The sequence below is a fragment of the Sorex fumeus genome, unplaced genomic scaffold, assembly GCF_029834395.1.
Source record: "Sorex fumeus unplaced genomic scaffold, SorFum_2.1 ptg000098l, whole genome shotgun sequence".
Taxonomy (NCBI): Eukaryota; Metazoa; Chordata; class Mammalia; order Eulipotyphla; family Soricidae; genus Sorex; species Sorex fumeus.
Genome location: NW_026606155.1, coordinates 88135649 through 88159952, shown reverse-complemented (window position 1 = coordinate 88159952; position 24304 = coordinate 88135649). Strand labels below are relative to the sequence as shown.

Below are 24304 nucleotides of genomic sequence, written 5' to 3'. Positions count from 1 at the left end.
TTATATGACTGTATTCAGCCTCACAACTTAATCTGGATTTATGGTGCTTTGTCTTTTAACAGATGCTTATTTGTATAAATTGTTAAAGATGTTTCTTTAACATCATACTATTGCCCTCCACCCCCACCCTGTGGTCTTGCAGATTTAATGACAACTCTTGCCTTGAACAAAAGTGAAAGATAAAGGCAACCCGTCTTTCATGTTCTTCTGCCAATCTACCTGCTAGGGCATTGATGTAAAGGCATTTATATCTGGCTTTATGACTCAAATACTTGTGGACTTGTTACAGCCATTGATTGCCGAGAGGTACAATGTGGCTAATATGGGAATGGTCCAGGAACAGAACTATAATGAAGCCATAACTGAAGTAGAAAGGTGGGCCATGCAAAAACAAAGAAACACAGGGGGAAAATTCTAGAATTCAAAAGCTTAGGGAAGAAATATACTTGAAGGTTAAATGTTTCCTTAGATTAATGTGAGCTTTAAAAAATTTTTTTGGGGGGGCTTTTTGGGTCTCACCTGGCATGCTCAGGGATTACTCCTGGCAGAGCTGGGGAAACCATAGGAATCGAACCCAGGTCACCTGAGTGCAAGGTACACGCTCTACCCACTGTACTATTGCTCCCACCCAACACTTTTGTTATGTTATTCTACTTATTAACAAGAAAAGTTGAAATGAAAGTGGTAAAAAATGCATATTTCATTATTCAATTACTGTATTTCTTATAGAACTAATGTTTATGTTAGTATGATTTTTATCTTCCCTTCCATTGCAACTTTTGAGGGATGATTATGTCTTTTAATTTAGTGTTTTTTTATAAAAAATGTGAAGTCCCCCCTCCCTGGGGGCTATTCCTGGCTCTGTGCTCAGGGGGCTCTGCTGGCAGTGCTCCAGGACCATATGGCTCTGGGAACCATATGCGGTCCTTGGGGTCAAACCAGGGTCAGCCCCATGCCTGAAAGTGCCTATACATCTATATTATCTCTCTAGCCCAAGAACTTATGCTCTTTAAATATGACGTCTCCCAGGGCAAGAGACATGTTTTGCTCTTTTTGATGTATACCTTCTGACATAGGTCTAGTATTTTGTTGAGGAAGTCTGACGATCTGATAATTCTAGTTCTAAAGATGCAAGGAAAGGATCCACTGCTTCATCTGCTCACTACCTGCGGAAGGAGCAGTCTCTCCCTTTTGTTTTTTGAAAACACAAGGAAGACAAAAAAGGGTGTTAGAGGGGAGGGTTTGCTAGAGGTTAAACCTGGGTTCCTAAGAATCTCTGAGAAGCGTAAAGCTTTTGTTAAAAGTAACGTCCATAAAACAGATGCTCTCCAACATAAGAGGGCTGGAGTAGAGAGAACTGTCGGGTAGACTTGAGGGCATATCGTAGGAAGGAGCAGCTGCCTGGTCCGGAGCGGAAGGTGCTTGCGTTCTGCAGGTGCAGTGATTGCGATCTCGCCCCATCTCTGCTCCCCAAGTGGGCGGGAACCTCAGCGCTGTAGCGTGTGGGACTTGGCCTCCGAAACAGAGTATAATTGTCTTCTTAGCAGCAGACATCATTCCCGCCTGGTGCCTACACCTGACCCGGGGGAGGGGAAAGCAGCATCTAGAGGAACCGCAAAGAGGAGAAGAGCCCCTCGCTTGGGACGCCAGAGGGCCGGTCCCGCTCGTCTGTAGGGTTGTGCTTTTCCGTGATTGCGTCTCCAACCTGTCTATCACTCCATTGCGCGGATTCTATTGGCTCTAGCGTCTGCCATTCGGTTCCGCCGCGCTGGCCCCCATTGGCCCCCCTCCGGCAGAGGCCCCACCCCACGAGCTGGGCTTGGGCTGTGGGGCGCCGAGGAGCGAGCCGGGCGCTTTGCTCCCGGTTGCCGGGAGTCGGTGGCGACTGAGAAGGAGGAGGAGGAGGAGGGGAAGAAGGAGGGAGTAGCTGGAGGCAGCGGCAGTGACCCGGACTAGGGTGATGGTGCAGGTGCCCGGGGCCGGCGCGGAGCTGCCCGGCTGAGGGGCGCCTGGTCCCGGGTCCGCAACGCCGCCGCGTCTCTCCCAGGGGCGGGCGAGCGAGCGGGAAGATGCTGAGCAGGTTGATGAGCGGCAGCAGCAGGAGCCTGGAGCGCGAGTACAGCTGCACCGTGCGGCTGCTGGACGACAGCGAGTACACCTGCACCATCCAGGTCAGTGCCGCGTCGCGCCGCGACCCGGGCGCCCCCCAAGTCGGGCCAACTTGCCTCACGGCCGCCGCCGGGGAGAGGGTCACCCCAGACCCCCGCGCTTTGTCTGCCCGACTGCGGCGGGCGGCCCCAGTGCCGGGCGCCTCCGTCCCAGTCCCTAGCCCTGGGGGTCCGGGGCTCCCTGCACCGCTGCGCGGCGAGTCCTTGCGTCCCGAGCCCCCACCCCGCCCCCAGCTCCGCCCCTGTTCTCTCTTGGGAGTAAGGACACCCCTCTTTCTGGTTTCTCGAGCCCGAGTGAGTGGGCAGCGCCTTCCGCCGGAGTCCGGGGGGTTGGTGGAAAAAGATGTGCGGGCGGGAGACTCCAACCGCGGCCGCCCCGTCGGGGCATCGGCTTGGGCTCTCGGGCCCGGCAAGGACGATGGACGGGCTGCTCGGGTCGCTCTGGGCTGCAAGGATACTGGTGTATGTCATCGACTCATCGACTACCCTCCCCAGCATTTGTGAGTCAGAGTCTCGGAAGGTAGAAGTGAACGCGCGGCCCGCGCGGAGTGGCCTATTGAAGGGAGCCCAGCCCTCTTGGGCTTGAAAGCTTTAGGCAATCCCGCCCGCGTCTTCCTGTCTCCACATCTAACGTTTGTGTGGGGACAAACTCACAGATTCAGGTGGAGGGGGGTGGGCGTGAGACAAAGATTTAGCAACAAGTCCCGGCCATTTGAGGGTTGGAGCCGGTGGCGAGATGGAATCGAAGACTTATACCAAAACGCTAACAATACGATAATGAGACCGCACAGAGGGTGTTTTGGGTTTTTTATTTATTTATTTTAGAGATTTTTTTTTTTTTAAGCAGCCTCTGTTTCTGCTCGTTCACGAGTGCACTGTGGCACGTGAGAAGTAGTAGTGTTTCGCCGGAATGCGGTGCCGGCCCTTTTCTTTGCAAAGTCCGAGGTAGAAAACATTGACAATGCTCCGGTGTTTTTAGCCCAGCAGCCCACAGGAGGCTGCGCTCGCAGCTGCAACTGCTTGTTCTCTTTGGAGAGGCTAATTGAGTCGGACCTCAAGAGGTCTCACCTGATCCCTGATCTTTGCAGCAAGAGTGCAGAGGGCGCTTCTTGTTTCAGATGTGGCAGACAGCAACTGTTGGCCCAGGTCCTACTCTCATTGTCTCCTGCGCACCCCACCACCCATTTCTATTTGTGCTGACTGTGCTCAGTAGCGGAGAGCAGCGGTGTGCAAGCAAGATGCTGGAGAGTGAGAGCTGCTCTCCGCTTACTCCGAGCTCAGTTCAGCCCTGTCGTCACTTTCTCGGCTCACCCCTCAAATCCCGCTCCGGCATGAACTGCTGCCCAAGGTCCTTGAGGATAGTCAAAGAAGCTCTCTTAAATACAGTCATAAAAAACGCTAGCAATCCAGTGAAAGGTATTTTTAACTGGAAAGATAGAGACCTCGGGACCCCCCCCCCCCCCCAACACCACCATCACGCCGATTGAGTGCTAGGCTACTTTTGTTTTTATTGTATCTTTTTATGTGAGGTGCTGGGGGAGGGGTTGGGGAGGGGAGAGGACGAAATGATTGAATTGATCCATCCACTCTAGGTTGTCATAGAGCTTTAAAAGACTACCTTTTTGCTTTGAAATGGAAAGCATGTCACAATAAGATTATCTAGGGGTGTGAAAGAGACTTCATGACTCTTAAACATACTTTTGGGCTATATGGTGAAATTATTTTGGGAGCAGGCCATTAACTTTTGCCAAGATATATAATACAGTGTAACAGAATTCACATCACCACAGGCAAATGGTAATCTTTTTTTTTTTTTTTTTATGTAATACAGTAGGGCAGCTAGTGGAACCATAGAGGTTGGTTGATAGTTTTGTGGGTTTTTTTTTTTTGCTATTAAGAAAATTGTATGTTCACAGTAAGCTGAACCAACTGAATCTGTGCTTCCTATGTCTTATGACTGTTTCTTTTCTAGTTGGTTTTATTTATTCATATTGTTATACCTTAACATTGTAAAAATTTAGACCACTTAAAAAATTAAGCATGGTGTAATACATTCGTACTGCCCTGTGTCTACTGTCTAGATATATTAATGATTGTGCTTTGTGACTCTTGCATGGAATAAATAAAATAGAAATTCTAAAATATATCTAAAAGAATCATAGGAAATTAGCATTTTGTACATATAGCTTTTTTGAACATGTAGAGATTGAGATTTTCTTAGCAGATATCCCTTTTGTACATTCTATAGTGAGTGTATTTGTATGTGTACTTATTTGACAAACACTGAGTACACCATCTTTTAAATCAGTATGAAAAGGAACTGCGAGCTAATTTTTAGGTTAAAGCAATACTCACAGCAGTTTAATGATTGTAGAACCATGCATCAATTTTTTTCTTGGTGACAATTAAATTTTCCTTTCTTAAAGTTTTGTATGCTATATTCTTATTTCAATAAGATATCTATTTTAGAAAGATTTTAGCACGTCTTGAGATCATTAGCGTACACTTAAAGAATTGCGTACACTTAAAGGATCAGTGAACACTATGTTAGAGTCATAATAGGCACACTTTGTAAATTTCTGCTGTTGGAAATTCTGGCAGAGTACTGGCTAACCATCCATATTGCAGCAGTTATACTGATTAGGCACTTAGGATGTGATTATTAAGGTAGTGAAAATGCCTTATATGCTGTTAAAGAAGATTGTCACAGTTAGCAAGCTATTCTCTCACTTTTTTTCTGATATGCAAGTACATTTGTAGATCATGAGAAATGAAAGAATACATAGGATGGTTGTGGTATAATTGCTCCCCTGTGAAGAACATTGTTAACGCTCCCTGCCAGTTTTGAAGGTCATTGCCTTATAAATGCAGAGCTGGTCCATATTTTTTATACAGCTGTTTCATTCATGCATATCTATATTTACCACATTTTCTACCTCACTGTTATTTTCTTTGGGAGAAAATAGAAAAAAATAAAAAGGTTGCATCATATCATATGCACTCACTATACCAAAAAGAATCATTTACATGCTTAGGCATGTGTTACTCTGAGAAATATATTTTTAGCTATCTTTTAGGTTTAATAGTTTATTGAAACTATATATTGCAAAATGCCAGTATAAATATGCATTAAGATGTATATTTTAAAGTCAAAAGTGTTAATCTTTTTTGGGGGGCAGGGTGTTCTAAAATTTTAGCTTTATTAAAAGCACTGTTTTTTCTTCTCCCTTTTTTAAAAAAAATATGTTTTAGAGGTACGATGTTACCACAGCAAACCCACCATCAAAGTCCAATAACCCTTCACAATAGTTCACTGGACTATTTTTAGTTCCCCCAGTCCCAGTGGTACTCAGAGCTTACTTATGTTCCTGCGCGCATGGATCACTTCTGGCAGACTGGGGAACCATCTGGGATGCTGGGGATTGAACCTGGCTCTGCCGTGTGTAGGGCAAGCGTACTGTACTATCACTCCAGCCCCTGGATTGTTGTATATCCATTATACCAGTTGAAGAAACTGGGTTTGTGGATTTGTGGGAGAGCTAACATTTGTTCAGTGACTGTGCATGAAACTTTTCATGAAGTGTTTTGCTTGTACTTCATATAAACCAGGAGAGGTAGGTGGTATTATCCCCTTTAACAGGTGAAAGGCCCAGATGAAAAAAATTGCTCAAAGCTATGACTCTTAAACATACTTTTATATGACTGTATTGTATAAATGATACTTAAAACCTTGGTCTTTTGGTCTTGAAATCCTATCTTAATTCTATCCTAATCCTGTTCCCTGTATCACTTTGATTCCCTAGTCACCTCATTTCCTCGTCTATATAATGGAAATACTAATACTTAATGCCTGGAGAAAATTGTCAGGAAATGTCATTTCCAAAAAATTAGGAACATTTAGACAGACTCATATTATACTTACAATATGCTTTACTCCATTTTATTTTCAATAAATTTGAAAATAGAACTGGGAAATCTTTTATTTATTTTTTTTTAGGAAAATGAATCAACATAAGTTGAAAGTCCTTAACATTATTTCTAATTTCAGTGATACTGTAAAATCTAAGAATAGGACAACTAGGCTCATTATTAGAACTCATTTAAAATTCAAGTGGTCAGTTTTTTTTTCTAATTATTCTTTGGTTTTAGATGGGTATTTATTGCTTAGATTATAATCTATCTTTTTAAAGAACTTTCATATATGGCAAATGGGATCCTTGGTTTCATTAATGCAAGAGAGATATTAAAGAATTAGGATAATTATATTCATAGAGAAAAATGCAAGGATGTTGTATTTTCATGATATAATTTTTAAAAACTTTATTTTATGAAGTAATTGTGTTGTCTCAGGAACTCTGTTACAATAGCAAGTCAATTAGACTATTAACTCTTGAAACTGAAATAATTCCAAAATAAATATTCTGGAATCCTAAAGACATTTGTATTGTTTCTTGTATTTTGGGGGCCACATCCAACAGTGATCAGGGCTTACTCCTTGCTCTTCATTCAGAAGTAACTCCTGCTGGGACTTGGGGCAGGACCAGGTGGGACCTCGTGGTATATGTGGTGCTGTGGATTGAAACTGGGTCAACGGCATGCAAGGCAGGTACCTTACCCACTGTACTATCTCTCAAGTCCCCCCCCCCACCTTTTTTTAATAGGACCACAGCATTCCATGCCCTTGTGAGAAGCTTCCAGTGATGCTTTGATCCTTTACCTGCCAGTGATCACCTCCCTTTTCCCCCAACCCTCCAGCCCTCCTTCAAGCCCTACTTTTTATTTTCTTTGTTTTGACTTTGGGATCTAACTTTGCAGTGCTCATGGGCTACTTCTGTTTCTGGGTATTGCTCCATGGACTATGTAATTCCATGGATTGAACTCTGGTCTCCGTCATGCAAAGCCTATGCTCAGCCTGTTGAGCTAGCACTGGCCCAAATGGTGATTCCTGGTCTGGTGTGCTGACCTACTATTTGGGGATGTTTAGGGACTCTATTAGGTGGTGTTTTGTGTGTGTGTGTGTATATATATAAAGGGCAGTGATTCTATCTGGTACCAGAGATAAATTCAAGGCTCTAATGTGCTAGGCATATGTGCACTCACTTGAGCCATTTCTGGCCTCTTCTTAATTTGCTATCAATGCATTTGTTATAAACTAATGCAAGTCAATTTTTTTAGTATAGAAAGTTAATTCCAGAAGCATTACTATGTTCTCTCTCTGTTTTTTTTTTTTTTTTACTTTTTGAAAAATCCTATTTAAGGGAGTGTCAGTGGCATCCAAGAGAAAACTAGAAGCATTCACCATGTCAGATTTTACTCATGGGTATTTGTGTGAATTCTGTTAAATGCTTGGAGTGAATACACTAAATGAAGCAACTCAGTATAGTGTGTAATAAAAAAGTATGTGCTTTGAGTCCTCTGTTTTTACCTTTCCCAGACTTGTTTATCATTTCTGTGGTATTATTAATCTCACACTTTAAAGAAAAAGGAACTTTGTGGGGCCAGAGAGATAGCACAGGGTTTCAGACACTTGAGTGCACTGACTCCAGTTTGATCCTTGGCAACTGCATATTGTTCTTCAAATACTACTGTGAATGATCACTGAGCACAGAGCCAGGAGTTGTTTCTAAGTACCACTAGGTGTGGCCCCAAACCCACTCCTCCTGCATGCACGTGTTCACACACTCACACAAGTTGTTTACTAAAATAAAATAAGGCAGCCTCAAGATTAAAAATACAATTTTTGTTACACGTCTTTGTGGGGGGGTGGCATACCCGGTCTGATCTTGGGAGGCCATATGGGTTGCTGTCACAGCTGCATGCTAGACATGCGCCGCAATGTTTGTGCTATCTCCAGTCCCTTGCTGTACTTTTGGTAGTGATTTAGTATTTAGTTCTGGATGTTAAAATACATAAATCCAAGTAAGGCTCTGATATTAGAAGTGATTTATCAATATTACAATTATTGTGTTAAATAGTTTTGATTATTTTTAAAACATTTTCTTGGAGATTATATTTTAGAATTTACAGAGGGGAGTATTATAAGGAAAAACTGTAAATCTTAAGCCCTAATAGTTATATACAGCACCTGGTTCGGTGCCTTGTTATATTTGTCCTGATTTGTTCATGCTGTGTTAACTTCAATACTTAAACATTTCTTTTTTCCTTCTTTCTTGGTGGAGGAAACACCTGAGGTGCTTGGGAACCATGTGATATTAGGGATTGAACCTGGATCCCCTGCACGCAAAGCTAAGCTCCAGTGCTTTGTACTCGCCAGCCCAACACTTTAAAATTCTTATGTCTGAAGGTTTTAGGAACTATGTAATATTTTTAATATTTTTAACCTATCCCACTCCAAACCATTTTGCTCTGCAACCCTTCTCCCCAGTAAGTACAACATGTAAATATATTTTTTAATGGATTCATTGAGGTATCTGATAACTTTCTGCAATTATCTCTTGTTGAATTCATGGAGTACAAGATGCTAGCTCTGAAATTTTTTTTTTTGTTCTCTTAGGATTTCAAACCTTTGAAGTACCTCTTCTCTCTGCAGGGTTAGAAGTCTGAGAGGAAATGAATATTGTGTGAAACAGTGTTTCATGGAGCATTCTGGCAGAACTAGGATATTGGTGTAGGGATCCCTAAAACTTCCTCCTCTCCTTCCCTTCTTCATAAGTCAGTGGCTTCAAAAAACCACCTTCACTTCTACCTATGTCAGTACTACATAAAATAACCTCACAGCCTCATTTACTGATCACCTGCCCCAGTTAAGAAGTGAACCACGCTTCCAAATCTGTTTGTAATTATGCTTATTTTAAGATGAATTTATTTTCTCTCATAGCCTCATCTGCAACTGTCTTACTCTACAGACTTTATTTTATTGAGCAATCTCCTGTGGGAATTTTCCCCCTCTTGGTGACTAGCCGGAGCTGGTGCAATTGATATGACTATTAGAAAATCATCTTATAGTCTCTATACACCTACTGAAGCTCAGGGATTAGAGAACTACTTGTTTGCAGACCTGGTAGCAGTTGTCTGTTTTCCAGCTTTGACCCATGGTTTTCTCATTTAGTTGAGAAATTGAAGAACTCTAAAGCATCTCCATTCCTGTGTTGTAGAGTGCTATTTTTCTTGAGAGAGAAAAAAACACTTCATCATTTATCTTCTAGACCATCAAAAAAGGTCTTATTTTTAAAACCTGAGACTTCAACTCTTTGGAATTTTTTAAGCACTTTATTATTATTTTTGTTTTGTTTTGTTTTTGGGAGGGCCACACCTGTCAGTGCTCAGTGGTTACCCTGGTTCTGCACTCAGGGATCAGTCCTGGAGGGCTTGGGGGACTATTTGGTATGCTGGTGATTGAACCCGGATTAGTTGTGTTCAAGGTAAGAACCCTACCCACTGTATAATGCCTCTGGCTCAACACTTTATTAGTGCCTTGAATCTAGGACCTCCTACATGCAAGGTATATGCTCTTAAAACTGAGCCACTTGGAGAAAGGGATGCTCCTTCACTGTTGGTGGGAATATCGACTAATCCAGTTTTTTTGGAAAACAATATGAGCATTCCTTTAAAAACTAGAAATTGAGCTTCCATCTGATCCTGCAGTACCACTTCTGGGAGTATATCCCAAGGGTGCAAAACACAGTAGAAATGACATCTACATCTGTATGTTCATTGCAGCACTGCTCACAGTAGTCAGAATCTGGAAATAACCTGAGTGCCTGGGAACAGATGACACAGTTAAAGAAACTGGTACACCTACACAATGGAATACTATGAAGCTGTTAGGAAAGGTGAAGTCATGAAATTTGCTTATAAGTGGTTGGTCATGGAGAGTATCATGCTAAGTGAAATGAGTCAGAAAGAGAGGGACAGACTTGGAATGACTGCACTCATTTGTGGAATATAAAATAATATGAGGCTGATATCCAAGGACAGTAGACACAAGGGCTAGGAATCTTGCTCCATAATTGAAAGCTCTGTCTCATGAGCTGGAGAGAAGGCAGCTGGAATAGAGAAGGGATCACGAAGTCAATGCTGGTTGGGAGGGATTGTTCGGGATGGGAGATATGTGCTGAAAGTAGGTAAAGGACCAAATGTAACAACCTCTCAATATCTATATTGCAAACTATAATACCCAAAGTAGAGAGTGGGTAGAGCCAGAGATTAACTCAACAAAACTTGATGTAAGGGTAACTGGGGAATCATACAAACCTCGGTGAGCCTCCAAGCACAGGTGAAAATTGAATGAACGGTGGACCACAACATGAAACTATATAGGTAGAACTGGAAGGAAACAAGGTCAGAAGGGAGTCATAGTGAAAAAAAAAAAAGATTGAGAAATACTGAACTAAACTAATTTTTAATCACTGGTAGACTACCCTCTACATCTTAATTAATGGATCACTTGCCTTCCAAGACCACATGATATTCATTATTGTCGAAATTTTGAGCAAGAGAAATTCCTGTATTGATCAGTCTTTTCACCAGTTGTAATTGCTGCACTAGTACTTTTACTTTTGTGGTCTTTCCAACCTAATTGTATTATATCTTTGATTTACAAGGCAGAACTTGTAAAACTCTTAGGTTCAAAGTTTGCAGGTTTCTGCTCACTACTATTAAACTGAGCACCAACAGTAAATCAAGTTTTCTGGGGAGATCCTTCCGTGCCATGCTCATGCAAGCAAAATAATTGGGCCACATGCTTGGCAACCAAAGAGTTTGTGTACAATAGCTCCATTCACTTGTCCACAGAGAACACCCCTTTGACAGTGATTATAGCCTTCACTCTCCCTCTGCTTCTGACTCCCTGCATTATCATGACCTCATCTGTTGGTCTGTATTTAGAGGCACTCTGGACCACTTCAGCTCAGGATCTGTTCCTGAAGAATAAGGATCATTTCAAAACTTTAGTTTCAGACAATCACTATCTACCAAGGGAAATCAAAGGTGATTAGGACCAAATCTAGCTACTCTAAAGCCTTGCTTGACTCATCTTAATATTTCATTACTTAGGATGCCTCCTCTTTTGTAGAAATTGTGAACATTCTTAAATCCATGGATAACAGAGAGGGAGATGATTAAAGCAAGATTCTCAAACTGTTCCTAGAGTTCACCTGGGTACTTGTTAGAAATGCAAATTCTTTTGGTCGCTCTGCAGACCTAGTGAATCAGTTTAGTAATCAATGTTAACAAGCTTTCCAGGTAAGTCTTAGGATGGCTTTGGTTTGAAACTCTTTAGTATTGGTTTATTTAGGTCAGCTTTCTCCAACTTTTTTACACCTATGAATGAGCACCTGTCTATAGAGCAATAGTAATAACCAAAGTGGTGGACCAGTGGTTCTCAACGTTCCTACAGCTGCAAACTGGCACTGTCTATGGACAGTGGTTGACACCACTGATTTAGATATTTAATTGATAATATTGATGAGTCTTGTTGATTGACTAAATTGGAGACAAACAAAATGAATCTCATATTTCTAATTTTTGATCTACTTCTCAATGGTTTAATGGATTCTTTCCCCTTACAAGAGAAAAACCTATCTTCAGGTGGGCAAAATGCCAAAGATTTTGTTAAAAAGTCATCATTCAGATTTAATGTTTGTGTGTTTATTGGTTGGTTTTATTTTCTTCTCTGACCTAAAAACTATGATTATTTCATATTTGTATATTTTTGAATGAATGCACAACTTGAAGGATGAAGAAAATAGGAAAAGTAATGTTCTCTGTTGTTTGAGTACTTACGTCTACTGAAAGATTGCAAACATGTGAATCACACTGTGAAATATTGTAGACTCAGAGCTAAGACAAGGTTAAAGACTATGACTGCTATATGGGGGAATTGATATTAATTTAAATACTTCTCAAAGGTGAGATTTGAATTAGATCATGAAAGAATGTCAAAAGCAAAAATGGGCTGTGGGGTAGGGGATAGGGCATTCCATTCTGAGGTAACAGTAGGCTACTTTTAGGTAGAAAAACTAAAGTGTAATGCCAAATATACTAGTCTTTTCTATGTTTGTCTGACATACTCTGGTGCTGTTGAATCAAACAACAAAAAAATCTACTTGCCTAAGAAAAATTACTGTCAGCAAATTTCAATCATTTTGATATGCTCAGAGAAATCAGTTTAACTAAAAATAAATGTGTAAATCTGGCATTGAATTATATCTGATTCCAAACTGTATAACACAAATTAAGATTCTTCACAAAGCAATGGCATCATACAAAGAAAAGTTAGATTCAGATATCAATCTTAATTCTGTGGCTGCAGCAACTACATGTGAATTTTATTTCCAAGAAACTTCATCTTTGGCATCTTTTTAGTTAACTGACACAAAAGACTATCAAATTCCAAAACTGAGCTAATGCTTAAAAATCCTTTGGTTGATACAATGCTTACTAAATTGTGCATTACCTTTTAAGAAATGTGGCCCAGGTAGCTCTAAAGTCAGATTTCAACATCTCTGTTCGCAAACCAAAGTGGCATGAAAAATAGCTTTTCTAGAGATTGGAGGATTGCTCACTGGATTCCCTAGTGAGCCCCTGCCAGCTCCAAAGTTCCCAATCCTAGACTGGGTACACTTTTAGCATGCAACACAATGCCAGGTTAGAGCTTTGGGATGGGAACCCTGAAGAAAGCACTGTTTGGCATTTGGGCAATCAATGTTCGGCAGAATGCCAATGCTAATAAGTTATTTTGCTCTGAAAAAGGAGAAAAAGAGGGACTAGTCTAAAGACTGATGAATAGGGGAGTAACTGACAATAAAGGAACTCCACTTTGTTGGAGAGATTAAGGAGGCTTGCTGTGAAGTGGTATTATGGGAACCAGATAAATTAGCAAAGGCCCACAAGCCCAGGTCCTGAAAGAATAGTGGTGCACCAAAATAGCATGCCCCAGGGCACACTCGAGTGTCTGGCCACTTTCAATGAACTTGTAGTAGAAAAAAGCCAAATCATTAGGAACCTTCGCAGTCTGGTACTCCATGAACACTCCATAGATAGATTATCTCTTTCCTTCAGGCAGGTGCAAAGCAGCCTTTCTCTACAGCCTGATTCATCCCAAGGGCCTCTAGTCTAGCTTCAACCTAATTTTGAGCACATCTAAGTGGAGGAGTTGGCTTTCTGAGTCCCAGTGGATTTCAAATACTTTAGGCAGGAGGTGTCACCAAGATTCTTGTTCTGTTGGACAGAAGAATATTGATCACAATGCAAGGATGCAGAATTAATCAATTCATCTAAGAATCTCAAGTACTTACAATGATAATTTAGGCTGAAGGAGACTCTCAGCCTGCCCTCTTTCTTTCATCATCATCATTGTCCTCCTCCTCCTCCTCTTCCTCTTACTCCTCATCCTCCTCCTCATCTTCTTCTTTTTCTGTTTGTTTGTTTGTTTTGAGCTATACCCTGCAATGCTCAGAGCTTATTCCTGGCTTTGCACTTAGGGATCACTCCTGGTGTGGCTCAGCGGACTATATGGTGTGCTGGGAATCACACCTGATTTGGCCACATGCAAGCAGTTACTCTGCTTATAATCTCTCAAGCCCATGCGGCCTGTCCTCTTTCAAAGTTTCATCTCTTAAAAAAATTTAGAGAGGCCAGAGATTTAGTACATGGGTTAAAGTTCTTGCTTTGCACACAACCAACCCCAACACTGTGTATAGTTCCCTGAGCCAGGATTAAGCCCTGAGAAGAGTTGAGTGTGGCTTAAATTCACCCATCAAATTTTTCTTTTTTTAATGAAGCCCATAGGGTTGTTGCTGGTCAGAACATCCAGGGACTAGCATTGAAGTCTAGAAGATTATAGGGCTTAATACTCATGCGGTTTCACAGAACACACTTATCCCTACAAGAGACTATGTCTTCAGCTCTTCGGGAGGCTGCTCAGAAGAAATTTGACTTAAACTTAAGAGACAAAACACTGTTTAAAAATAAAGTAATTGCAGTACAATCACATAACTTCTAACTTTCAGTATGGTATTTTTGGAACAGGTTTTTAAAAAGGTGCATGGGAGGGCTGGAGATATAATACAAGTGTTCATGCTCTTATGTTGCACATATATCTGACCCCAGTTTGATCTGTGACACCACATATTCTACCCTGAGCAGCAGGAAGTATCCCTGAGCACAGACCAGGAGTAGTCCTTGAGTGATTCCTGAGCACAGCTGTGTGTGCCCAACAAAACCAAGTGCATGAGAATATTTGTATGGAGTAGATATTAAGTTAGATTAACCAGCTACCAGAAATTTTTAAATATCAAAATTAATCTTAGGGGGCTGGAGCAATAGCACAGCAGATAGGGCGTCTGCCTTGCACGTGGCCGACCCGGGTTCAATTCCCAGCATCCTATATGGTCCCCTGAGCACTGCCAGGGGTGATTTCTGAGTGCAGAGCCAGGAGTAACCGCTGTGCATTGCCGGGTATGACCCAAAAAGCAAAAAACAAACAAACAAACAAAAAAAAAAACACATTAATCTTAGAAAAACCCAACTAACCATTTTCCCACTTATTTTACAGTGCTACAGATATGGAACTTAGGGACTGAGCGGTGGTCATAGTAGGGGCACTATACATAGGAAAGTGTTTTAGACTACTGAAGTCTGTGAAATTGGAGAATGAATTACAATAATTGACTAAGGTGAAAAATAAAAAATTAGAAGCAGAGTAACAGATGTGAATCAACAAGACAAACTTTAAGTAAAAATAACTGTTCAAAACCTGGAGGATCAGGTTGGGGATAGTGAAAGAATATTGAGAATCTATTTATTGATGTAGCTGTGTGAATAATAGTCATATGTTTGAAATGAGCTTTCCAGGCTTGGTTCCTTTGTGGGGGTAATATTTAAGAGTCATGGTGGACACTTCAGTATCCAGTATTGCCAGAGCATTCTAGATCTCGGTCTAGATTCTTCTTCTGTCAGCACTATATATATATATATTTTTTTTTTAAAAGTTTGAACATACTTGGCAGTGCTTAGGTTTATTCCTGACTTAGTGCTCAAAGGTCATTCATGACAGTGCTCAGGGGACGATATGGGGTACCAGGGACTGAACCAAGGCTGGTCATATGCAAGACAAGTACACTACCTGCTCTACTGTCTTTCCACCCCCCTGTCAACACTATTTAGTACTTTCTCAGCACTAAATTTTGTGCTGAATCATGAAGTCATAGGGTTAGAGGTGGTCCCAAGGGATGAGAAGCCTCTCACTGACTTTTTGCTGATGGATAGATACTTCAATATGTTAATGATAAGTGGGATTCTACCAGAGCATGCCAAGCTGAATCTCTACTCTTAGCATTTTTTTGGGGGGGGGGACAAGATAGAGCTATCCAAAAATTCACAAGAGCGTATTTCTGAAGTAGAGATCTTAGTGAATTCTGTCTTCCTGCTATAGCCTTAGTAATGATTGGAATCAGAAATCCCTACATTGCCCTGTGCTACTTTCCATTTGCGCTTTACCAAAGAAAGTGCACAAATGGTTTCTCTTTTTTCCATTCTATGTAACATCCCCACCTTTCACAAGCTTCCAAAACTTTAAGACTTTAAATCAAAAACTTCAAAAAACTGTTAAAACCCTGCAAAGTTTTCTCACTGTCCTTGGTAGTAAGTAGCCTTTAAGCATGGCCTTCCATGATTTCTTTCCTGTTACTGTTTTCCATTTTTGTCTCCTGTAATTTCTGTATGCATCTTCCCCCACTACATGAATCACTAACCTCTCTTCACCTCCTCCTTCCAAGGTAGATTCCCTTTCCAGTGTTGCTGGGTAGTGTCTTGGGGGACCTTGTTAAGAAACCTAACACATTGAAATGTAAATATTTACTCGTATCCTTCTCACTAGACAGTGAACCATTTCAAGGGCAGAGATTATGTCTGTATAGTTAGTGTCTAAGGTCTTACCTAGACTTTAATAAATGCTGGTAGGAATCAAAATGTTAGGTCTGATAAAATAATATATTATTTTCACCTCTTCCTTTCATTATTGCTGTTGACCTTGTTGTTATGATGATGGGAAATTGCATACAGTCCCGATTTTGAAACTGAAGGTACGGGTGTTTCTTTGTATGACTGAGACTTAAACCCAAAAGCTTTGTAACTGCTCTCACAGTAATTCAATAAATAAAATTATAAAAAATGAAAAAAAAAAGTAAGGTCGAGTTCATGCCCAATTCAATCAGCCTAATCAGTGCTGAATAAATAGTAGTACTCCTATATATAAAAATATTTATATTACAAATTTAAAGTTACCTCTGGCTTGAGTTAAATAGATTAAAAAAAGAATTTCTGGTCTTTAGAATTATATTAGGTAACTTTAGAAGATGTGTAGTTCAATGGAATACTATGCTGCTCTAAGAAAGAACAAAGTCATGCAGTTTGCTCAACATGGTTGAACTAGACAGTATCATGCTGAGTGAGCAAGAAAATGAATAGATAATGATCTCACTCATATGTGGGACTTAAAGATACACAGGTTGTACAAGGTAGTAATAAGGGCCAAAGAGAGAACTGATTCACAAAAATGAGATTTTGGGGGCCTGGTGATTGAAAGGGAGGGACATTGGAATCCTTGGGTGAGGAAGGGAGGTACACTGGTGATGGGTGTGGTGTTGGAATTATGTACACAGGAAACCATCATTAAAATTTTATGTATCACAGCACCTCAGTCAAAAATAAAAGGTGTGTAGTTATTAGAGTTCTGAACCATCAGTAAAATATTGTAAATCACAGTACCTCAATCAGTAAAAATATATAAAATGGGTGTAGTTACCAGATTAACTAACAACCCATATATTAAAAACAATTGAATTGTATACTTTAAAATGGTAAGCTTATGTGAATTATATTTTAACTCAGATTAGCATACATAAGTATTTCATTTATGTCATTTTTCTGGTTTTCATAAGGTATTATAATTATATAAGATATTACCATTGGGGAAAGTGGTTGAAGGATAACTTTAATAATTTGCTTGTAGGGTACTTGCTTTGCATATGGCTAATCTGGGTTCAGTTTGCAATGCCCTGTATTATCCCTTGCACCCTGCTATAAGTAATCCTTAAGCACAGAGCCAGGAATAAGTTTTGAGCATAGGCAGCTGTGCCCCCTGTCCCCAAGTGTTTTCTCATTTGATATAATTCTTTCAAAATTATGTAGGATTATTTATAAGAAAGTAACTTGAGGCATGTTACTTGGAAATAGTTACATTCTAAAAAGAATATATTAAAGTTTAGATATGATATCACAGTAGTCTTCTTGCATTTTTCATGTGTCCCTTTATAATGTTTCTGTGACATAATTGTGATTGCAATGTAGTAACAAATTATGTGTCAAGGTGCAATTATTGTGTTTTAGAAAGTTACCTGACAAAATGTCTATATTATATATTGTAACGAGTTAATTGATCCATTAAAAATTATTGAGTACTTACTATGGTCTAGACTCTGTGATAAATACTACACATGAATTCTTTCATTTAATTTTAATATTTTTTTAGGAATTGTTATTGCGCCTAATGAAAGATGATGAGTGTGATTCAGTGGGAGAGTCACTTAATATGTATGTTCTGGCTTAATCGCCTAAAATTAAACAAAAAAGATTAATGCATAGATCAATCAGTTAAATGACTTGCCTGATATCACTCTGCTAGTTAAATGGGGATTGGTTTTGAACTCAGTCACTAGTTGTGACTTCAGAGTTCTTGCTCTTTATTCTTTGATGAAACAGGCAGTGTAGTCCAATGGACAAAACATTGACCTGGGGGTGTTAGTAAACAGTGTTAAATATCCAACTCTTCAGATCTTGAGCTAGATCACTACCAAAAGTAACTTAGCATTTTACCTGCAAAGCAAGGAGCTCAAATAAAAGATTCGTTTAGTCCAAGGATGGATCTTAGTTATAGAGCATGTATTTAGCATGAGTAAGACTCTGGATTTGATTTCTTGTATCAGAAAATTAAAAACAAAACCCTTCTAGTCTCTTAGCACAAACATTCTGTAATTCACCAGAAATTTGTCCATGGATCAAAGTGATTTCTTTTTTTTTTATTTGCTTTTTGGGTCGCACCCGGTGATGCTCAGGGGTTACTCCTGGCTCATGCACTCAGGAATTACTCCTGGCCGTGCTCGGGGGACCATATGGGATGCTGGGAATTGAACCCGGGTTGGCCATGTTGGCTGCGTGCAAGGCAGATGCCCTACCCGCTGTGCTATTGCTCCAGCCCCTCAAAGTGATTTCTTTATAGTTACTCTGTGAAGGATATTCTTTATAAATCAAATTCCTTTTAAAAAAAGGATATGAAAGAGTTTTGTGTCTATTCCAGTCTATGATCTGGGCCTATAATTATTATTATTATTTTATTTGGGGGCCACATTCAGTGTTGTTTAGGGGCTAGTCCCATGTTTAGGAGTCATTCCTGGTGGTACTATGGAAATACGTGCCTAGGATCAAAACCTCCTGCATGCAAAGTGTACACACTGACCCATTGTGCCATCTCTTCAGTCCTAGTCCTAATTTTTTTTTTTTTGCTTTTTGGGTCACACCCGGCGATGCTCAGGGGTTACTCCTGGCTCATGCACTCAGGAATTACTTCTGGCGGTGCTCGGGGAACCATATGGAATGCTGGGAATCGAACCTGGGTCGGCCATTTGGCTGCGTGGAAGGCAAACGCCCTACCCGCTGTGCTATCACTCCAACCCCTTCTAGTCCTAATTTTTATAGGAAAAATGTAATATAGTTTTATCTAGATATTGAACTAGCCAGATTATTGGGACTGATTCTTGCTAACTCAAATCATAAAAACTTTGTTAGGATCTCTGTTAGTTATGATGGAATAGTGAATACTATTTTCTGTCATTGTAGGCATGTCTTTTGGGACTAGATACTTTGAAGCATCTTATTTAAAAAGTTGTTTTAGAAGACAAAAGGAATCAAGTGGCTTTGAAGGATAGTCTTCTAGGTTGTGTCAAAAACCTTATAGTTTCTAGTAATTATGTATTTACCAGAATCAGTTGACAAAATCTTCTCTTTATCCTGTCCTTCCACTTAATGCAGACTATTGTATTTATGCTAATAATATAATTATAGTTTTTCCTTTTCTTAGGTATTCTCTCATCTAGAAGATACACTCTGTTTACTTTGATTATGTGAGGGCATTTCCTAAGACTCTAAGTGCCATTTGGCTCTCTAAATTTGAAGGCTGAGCCAGATTCTTTAATTTTATGCTGATTTTTCCTAGTTTGACTTTCAGGAGGATGCATTTTTTAAAACTTTAGGTCTCCATTTTCAAGGGGAAGTTCTGCCACAGCCCTTATGTATGTGACAAGTATGACTGCCAGTGGTTGTTCTCTTGTGCTCTTTTTTTGTTTGGGGACTATTTCTTCAGTCCCATTTTGACTATTCTTATTCATTTTATGTCTATAGGCATTTTAATATAATTGAAGATTACATTTTAAGAAGCCAAATAAGAATTCCATTGAATCTACAAGATTGGTTTGGGGAGTGTTGCTCTCTCAACAAGAGTGTCTTCTGAATCATGTATATAGGATGTCTTTTATTTCATTTAGATTTTTTTCCTTTTACAATCATAGGGTTTTTGGTATAAGCACAATGCTTTTGAAATTCTTATGTCTGTGCTTGCATCAGTTGCTGAGTTGTATTCTAGTCTATGTATATAGAACAATACATTGAATTGATGGACATTTGCGTTGTTACCATATTTTGGGCAATTATGAATGAAACTGAAAAAGGTAGTTGCTAATACATTCTTACATAAATAGGTCTTATTTCACTTGGACTAATATCTAAAGGTGAAGTTTCTGGTTGCATATATTTGTGTATAGTATAATATAGTGTATGTTTACCTTTATAAGGTAAACTATCAAACTAGTTCCTAAAGTGGTTGTACTTTTTGCATACCCACTAGTAATAGATGTGAGTTCCAGTTTCTCATCCTCAGTAACACTTGATGTTACTAGATTTTTGAAAGCTATTAAGTTTGTAGTGATACTTTATTGAAATTCTAGTTTATAATTCTCTAATGATTAATGACATGGATTATAAGATTAATGAATCTTGGACTGTGGGAATTAGAAGAGAATGCAAGATAATGTTATTCCTCCTGATTTTTATGTTGTACTCCTCATTCATATTTCATGGGTTGTCTAAAGCTGGGAGACTTGAGGACTGAGGTGAATGCTTGGTGGTTGTGGATTTACGTTGAACCCCAGGGAGCCCAACTTTTACTAGGTTTTTGTATTGAATTTCCATTCCTCTGCTAAAAATCTGAATGTTACTGATTTCACTATCTTTTACAGCACCAGAGCAGTTAATTTACTCCCTCAAAGTTTTATGATCTGGAATGGGCTCATACTTCAATACTCTTTATTATACTGTCTTGATATAAGTTTAGAATTCTAGTTTTGTAGATTCAAGGAAATCTCATTATGAAAGATATGATCAAAATCTCTTAAGCGTTTTAAAAGGAGTTTTTTTATACTGAAAAATAATACATGGACGCTAAGTCATCTTTCATGTCTTACCTGTTGAAAGTAGGAGTTATCTTTTCTTTAGGAAGCCAATTTCTAGTACAAGACTTCTAAAATTACTGTGCTTGACTTTTAAATCAAGTACAAAATGTGGCACAGTTGTCAGGTTATAAATGACAACACATTATGAAAATAGGTGAGGTAACAAGCAGGGATTTGCTGTGGAGAAACACATTATGTTTTGTTTTCAGTTTTGACAAACACTGGCAATGGCTCATCAATGTTGAAAGGATAAAATTGAGTTCATTGGGTGCAGTCATAATGGTTAGAATAAGTTAGATTTTATAAGAAGGAACATTTCTGAGATCCCTTCTTTATTGACTGTTTTTTTACTAGAAATTTCTAGAGTGAAAACAGCTCTATTGTAATAATTCTGGGATTGGCTGCAGGACTGATGAGTAAGCGATGCAGGGTTAGATTGGACAAAATTTTATTAAAATGCTTTTGGTGGATTTGAGTAGAAGCTTTATTTAATAATTGTATTGTGAAAGAAAATTATATTTTAACTCACAAAACTTGTTTTGGCCCTGCTATGGACTATTTGGTCCTGAATGAGTCACCTCTTCACTAACAGTGGTATTATTGTTTTTTAGAAGTAGCTTAATTTCTATGAATTTTTTGTGTTTATTTTAATTTTGTTTTTGTGTTTGGTCCACTTCCTGCTGATACTCACTGTTCTGTCCTCAGGAGTTGCTCCTCACATTGTTTAGGGACCCTGTGGTGCTAAGGATTGAATTCAGGCCCCTTGCATGCAAAGAAGTCACTCAGTTTATTGTGCAGTCTCCCTGCCCCTCATAGTTTCCCTTTTTGATTTTAAAGTCATTAAGAAGAGATGATACTGTGGGACCGTGTATGCAGCTGACCCCGGTTCAATTCTTGGGACTCCTTATGGTTTCCAGCCACCACTAGGAGTGACCCCAGAGTGCAGAGCATGGAGTAAAACCTCTGAGCATTGCTGGTATGGCCTAAGAGGTTTTGCTTGCTGCACTGATTCCTTGGGCTAGAATTAAGAGGTCACTGACAGATACTAGTAGCAATAGTTTGTTCTCTGTTGGTGAAATTGTGAGTATTTCCCTTTCTTGATTCCTAAAGCTGGTGAGGTTGTCAAACTTAGTATTATCTCCTTTTCTTCCCGTTGCTGAGAGAGAATTTTTTTCCTTTCCTTCTTTGCGTATGAGGAATCAAACTCGGGACTTCATCCATTAGATTTACCAGTGAACCACATCACCAGCCCAAGACAGATTTTTACATGAGGGTTTTCAAAGTCATTTTGAGTGGTCACTGTTTTTGTCTGATAAACTTTTCCTCCCCACATTAATTTAAAAGACTAAGCTGTCATTTATTTATTTATTTTTTTTTTTTGCTTTTTGGATCACACCCGGTAATGCACAGGGATTACTCCTGGCTCTGTACTCAGGAATCATTCCTGGTGTTGCTTGGGGAACCATATGGGATGCTGGGAATTGAACCCAGGTTGGCCGCATGTAAGGCAAACACCCTACCCATTGTGCGATGGCACAAGTTGTCTTTTAAATACTACTGTGATGAGTGGATTTATTGGAGTACAATCCATGTAATATACTGTTTGATTTTAAGAGATTTATTTATGCTTTTTTAGGGGTTAATTTTGCCTTCATTATTTGGAGTAATATTTTAAAAAATAACATTTATTTTTTAAAATTTATTTAAAAAATTATTTTTTAAAATTAGTATCTAGGTTTTAAAAAGTCATTACTGTTTAATTCTGAATCAAAGACATGAGAAATACTAGTTTTAAAAATTTATATAGTATTACTACTATCTTACATAGTATCTTACACTTTTCACTTAAGAAGACACATTATTTGTGTACTTAAATAAAAATAGTTTCTGGGATAGTGTGGTAGAAGCCAGCAGGCACTCACTTAATATTGAGCACTCTTCAATAACAATGTCTTAGGATTATTTTCCTTAAGGCACTCCTTCATGGAGAAATGGGAAGACCAAGTCTGAAATGAGACAGGTGATGGTGTCATGCCAGTTATGATATTGTTGGAAATTCAAAGGTTGGGATATGCTCTAATAATTTCTATTAGAGGAGAATCATATCTTGGCCTAGAAAAAATATCTGGTTTCTATAATAACTCCAGGAATAGCATTCTGAGGGTGCATGATGGTATGCCCCACAGCATATTAAAAATAAAACAAAGATACTGAATCCCTAAATATGCCTTGAAATTATAAACAAAAGCTGATAGTGTTGAATATTAAATAGACTAAAGAAATTCATAATTAGTAAAATTGGATGGTTTGAAAGCTTGATCAGTGATTAGACTAGAAATAGAATGACTTCTCTAAAATATTTACTTATGAAGTCTAGTTATGATGGGAATTATAAAGTAGTTTACAAAATTTTTACATAATCCTAAACCATATTCTAAAATTGCCACTGTTTTGTAGTAATTTGATTCATCGATTTGCTCGAGCGGGCCCAGTAACGTCTCCATTGGAGACTTTGTTGTTACTGTGTCTGGCATATTGAATACGTCACAGGGAGCTTGCCAGGCTCTGCCGTGCGGGCGAGATACTCTCGGTAGCTTGCCGGGCTCTCCGAGAGGGGTGGAGGAATCGAACTCGGGTCGGCCATGTTGGCCGCTTGCAAGGCGAACGCCCTACTGCTGTGCTATCGCTCCAGCCCAGTAATTTGATATATATTTAATTTAGAAGTTTTATACAAAAAATGTGCAATAGCCTACATTAATAAAACATATTTTTGTTTAATTTTGGTTTTAGGAATGTACCCAATGCTGCTCAGGGTTTACCACTGGCTCTGTGCTCAGGGATCACTCCTGGCAGCATTCGGGGGACTATATAGGGTACTAGGGACTGACTACATAGGGGGATTATATAGGGTACTCGGAATTAACTATATAGGGTATGGCGATTCACTAATGTACCTAGTACTATATAGGGTACCAAGTCAGCAGTAGACAAGGCAAGCACCTTGCCCACAGTACTATCATTCTGGTCCTGAATTCTTTCTTTCCCTGTGCCAGGGATTAAACCTAGCATATTGTAATTGTAAAGCATGTGCTATATAATGCAAACTCCATCCTCAGCTTCTTTATGAGATTTTAAAAATATTTACTTATAGACATATATACATATGGACATGAGTATATGTATTTAACGTTTTAAAAAATTGATATTTTAATTAATTTTATTACTGCTTTCACAGTTATGGAGGGATTGAACTCAGTGCTCCACACGTGTAAGGCATGTGCTCTACTACTACTCCTTTTTTAGCTTCTATGTGTGTCTTTATAAACACAGCTACATTTATAGCAATTAAAGTATTTATTAGAGTAACGTAGGTTTATCTTGAATCACAGAATAGATGACTTTATATAAAGAAAAAGTAGACTGCACTGCACTGTAGCACTGTCATTCTGTTGTTCATCGATTTGCTCGAGCGGGCACCAGCAACGTCTCCATTGTGAGACTTGTTACTGTTTTTGGCATATCAAATACGCCATAAGGAGCTTGCCAGGCTCTGCCATATGGGCGGGATACTCTTGGTAGCTTGCCCGGCTTTCTGAGAGGGGCGGAGGAATC

The 24304-nt window shown here is 39.4% G+C and overlaps 1 protein-coding gene across 3 annotated transcripts in view; it reads left to right on the top strand.

Moving 5' to 3' along the window:
• The first annotated feature begins 1893 nt into the window (after positions 1-1893).
• FRMD5 (FERM domain containing 5) overlaps positions 1894-24304 on the top strand; it is a 399821-nt gene continuing 377410 nt past the window's right edge. For all 3 annotated transcript variants that reach the window (XM_056133346.1, XM_056133347.1, XM_056133345.1), the window contains exon 1: positions 1894-2171. In XM_056133346.1, coding sequence (XP_055989321.1) covers positions 2070-2171 — 102 coding nt within the window. In that variant the 5' untranslated portion in view covers positions 1894-2069. The remainder of the gene's footprint in view (positions 2172-24304) is intronic.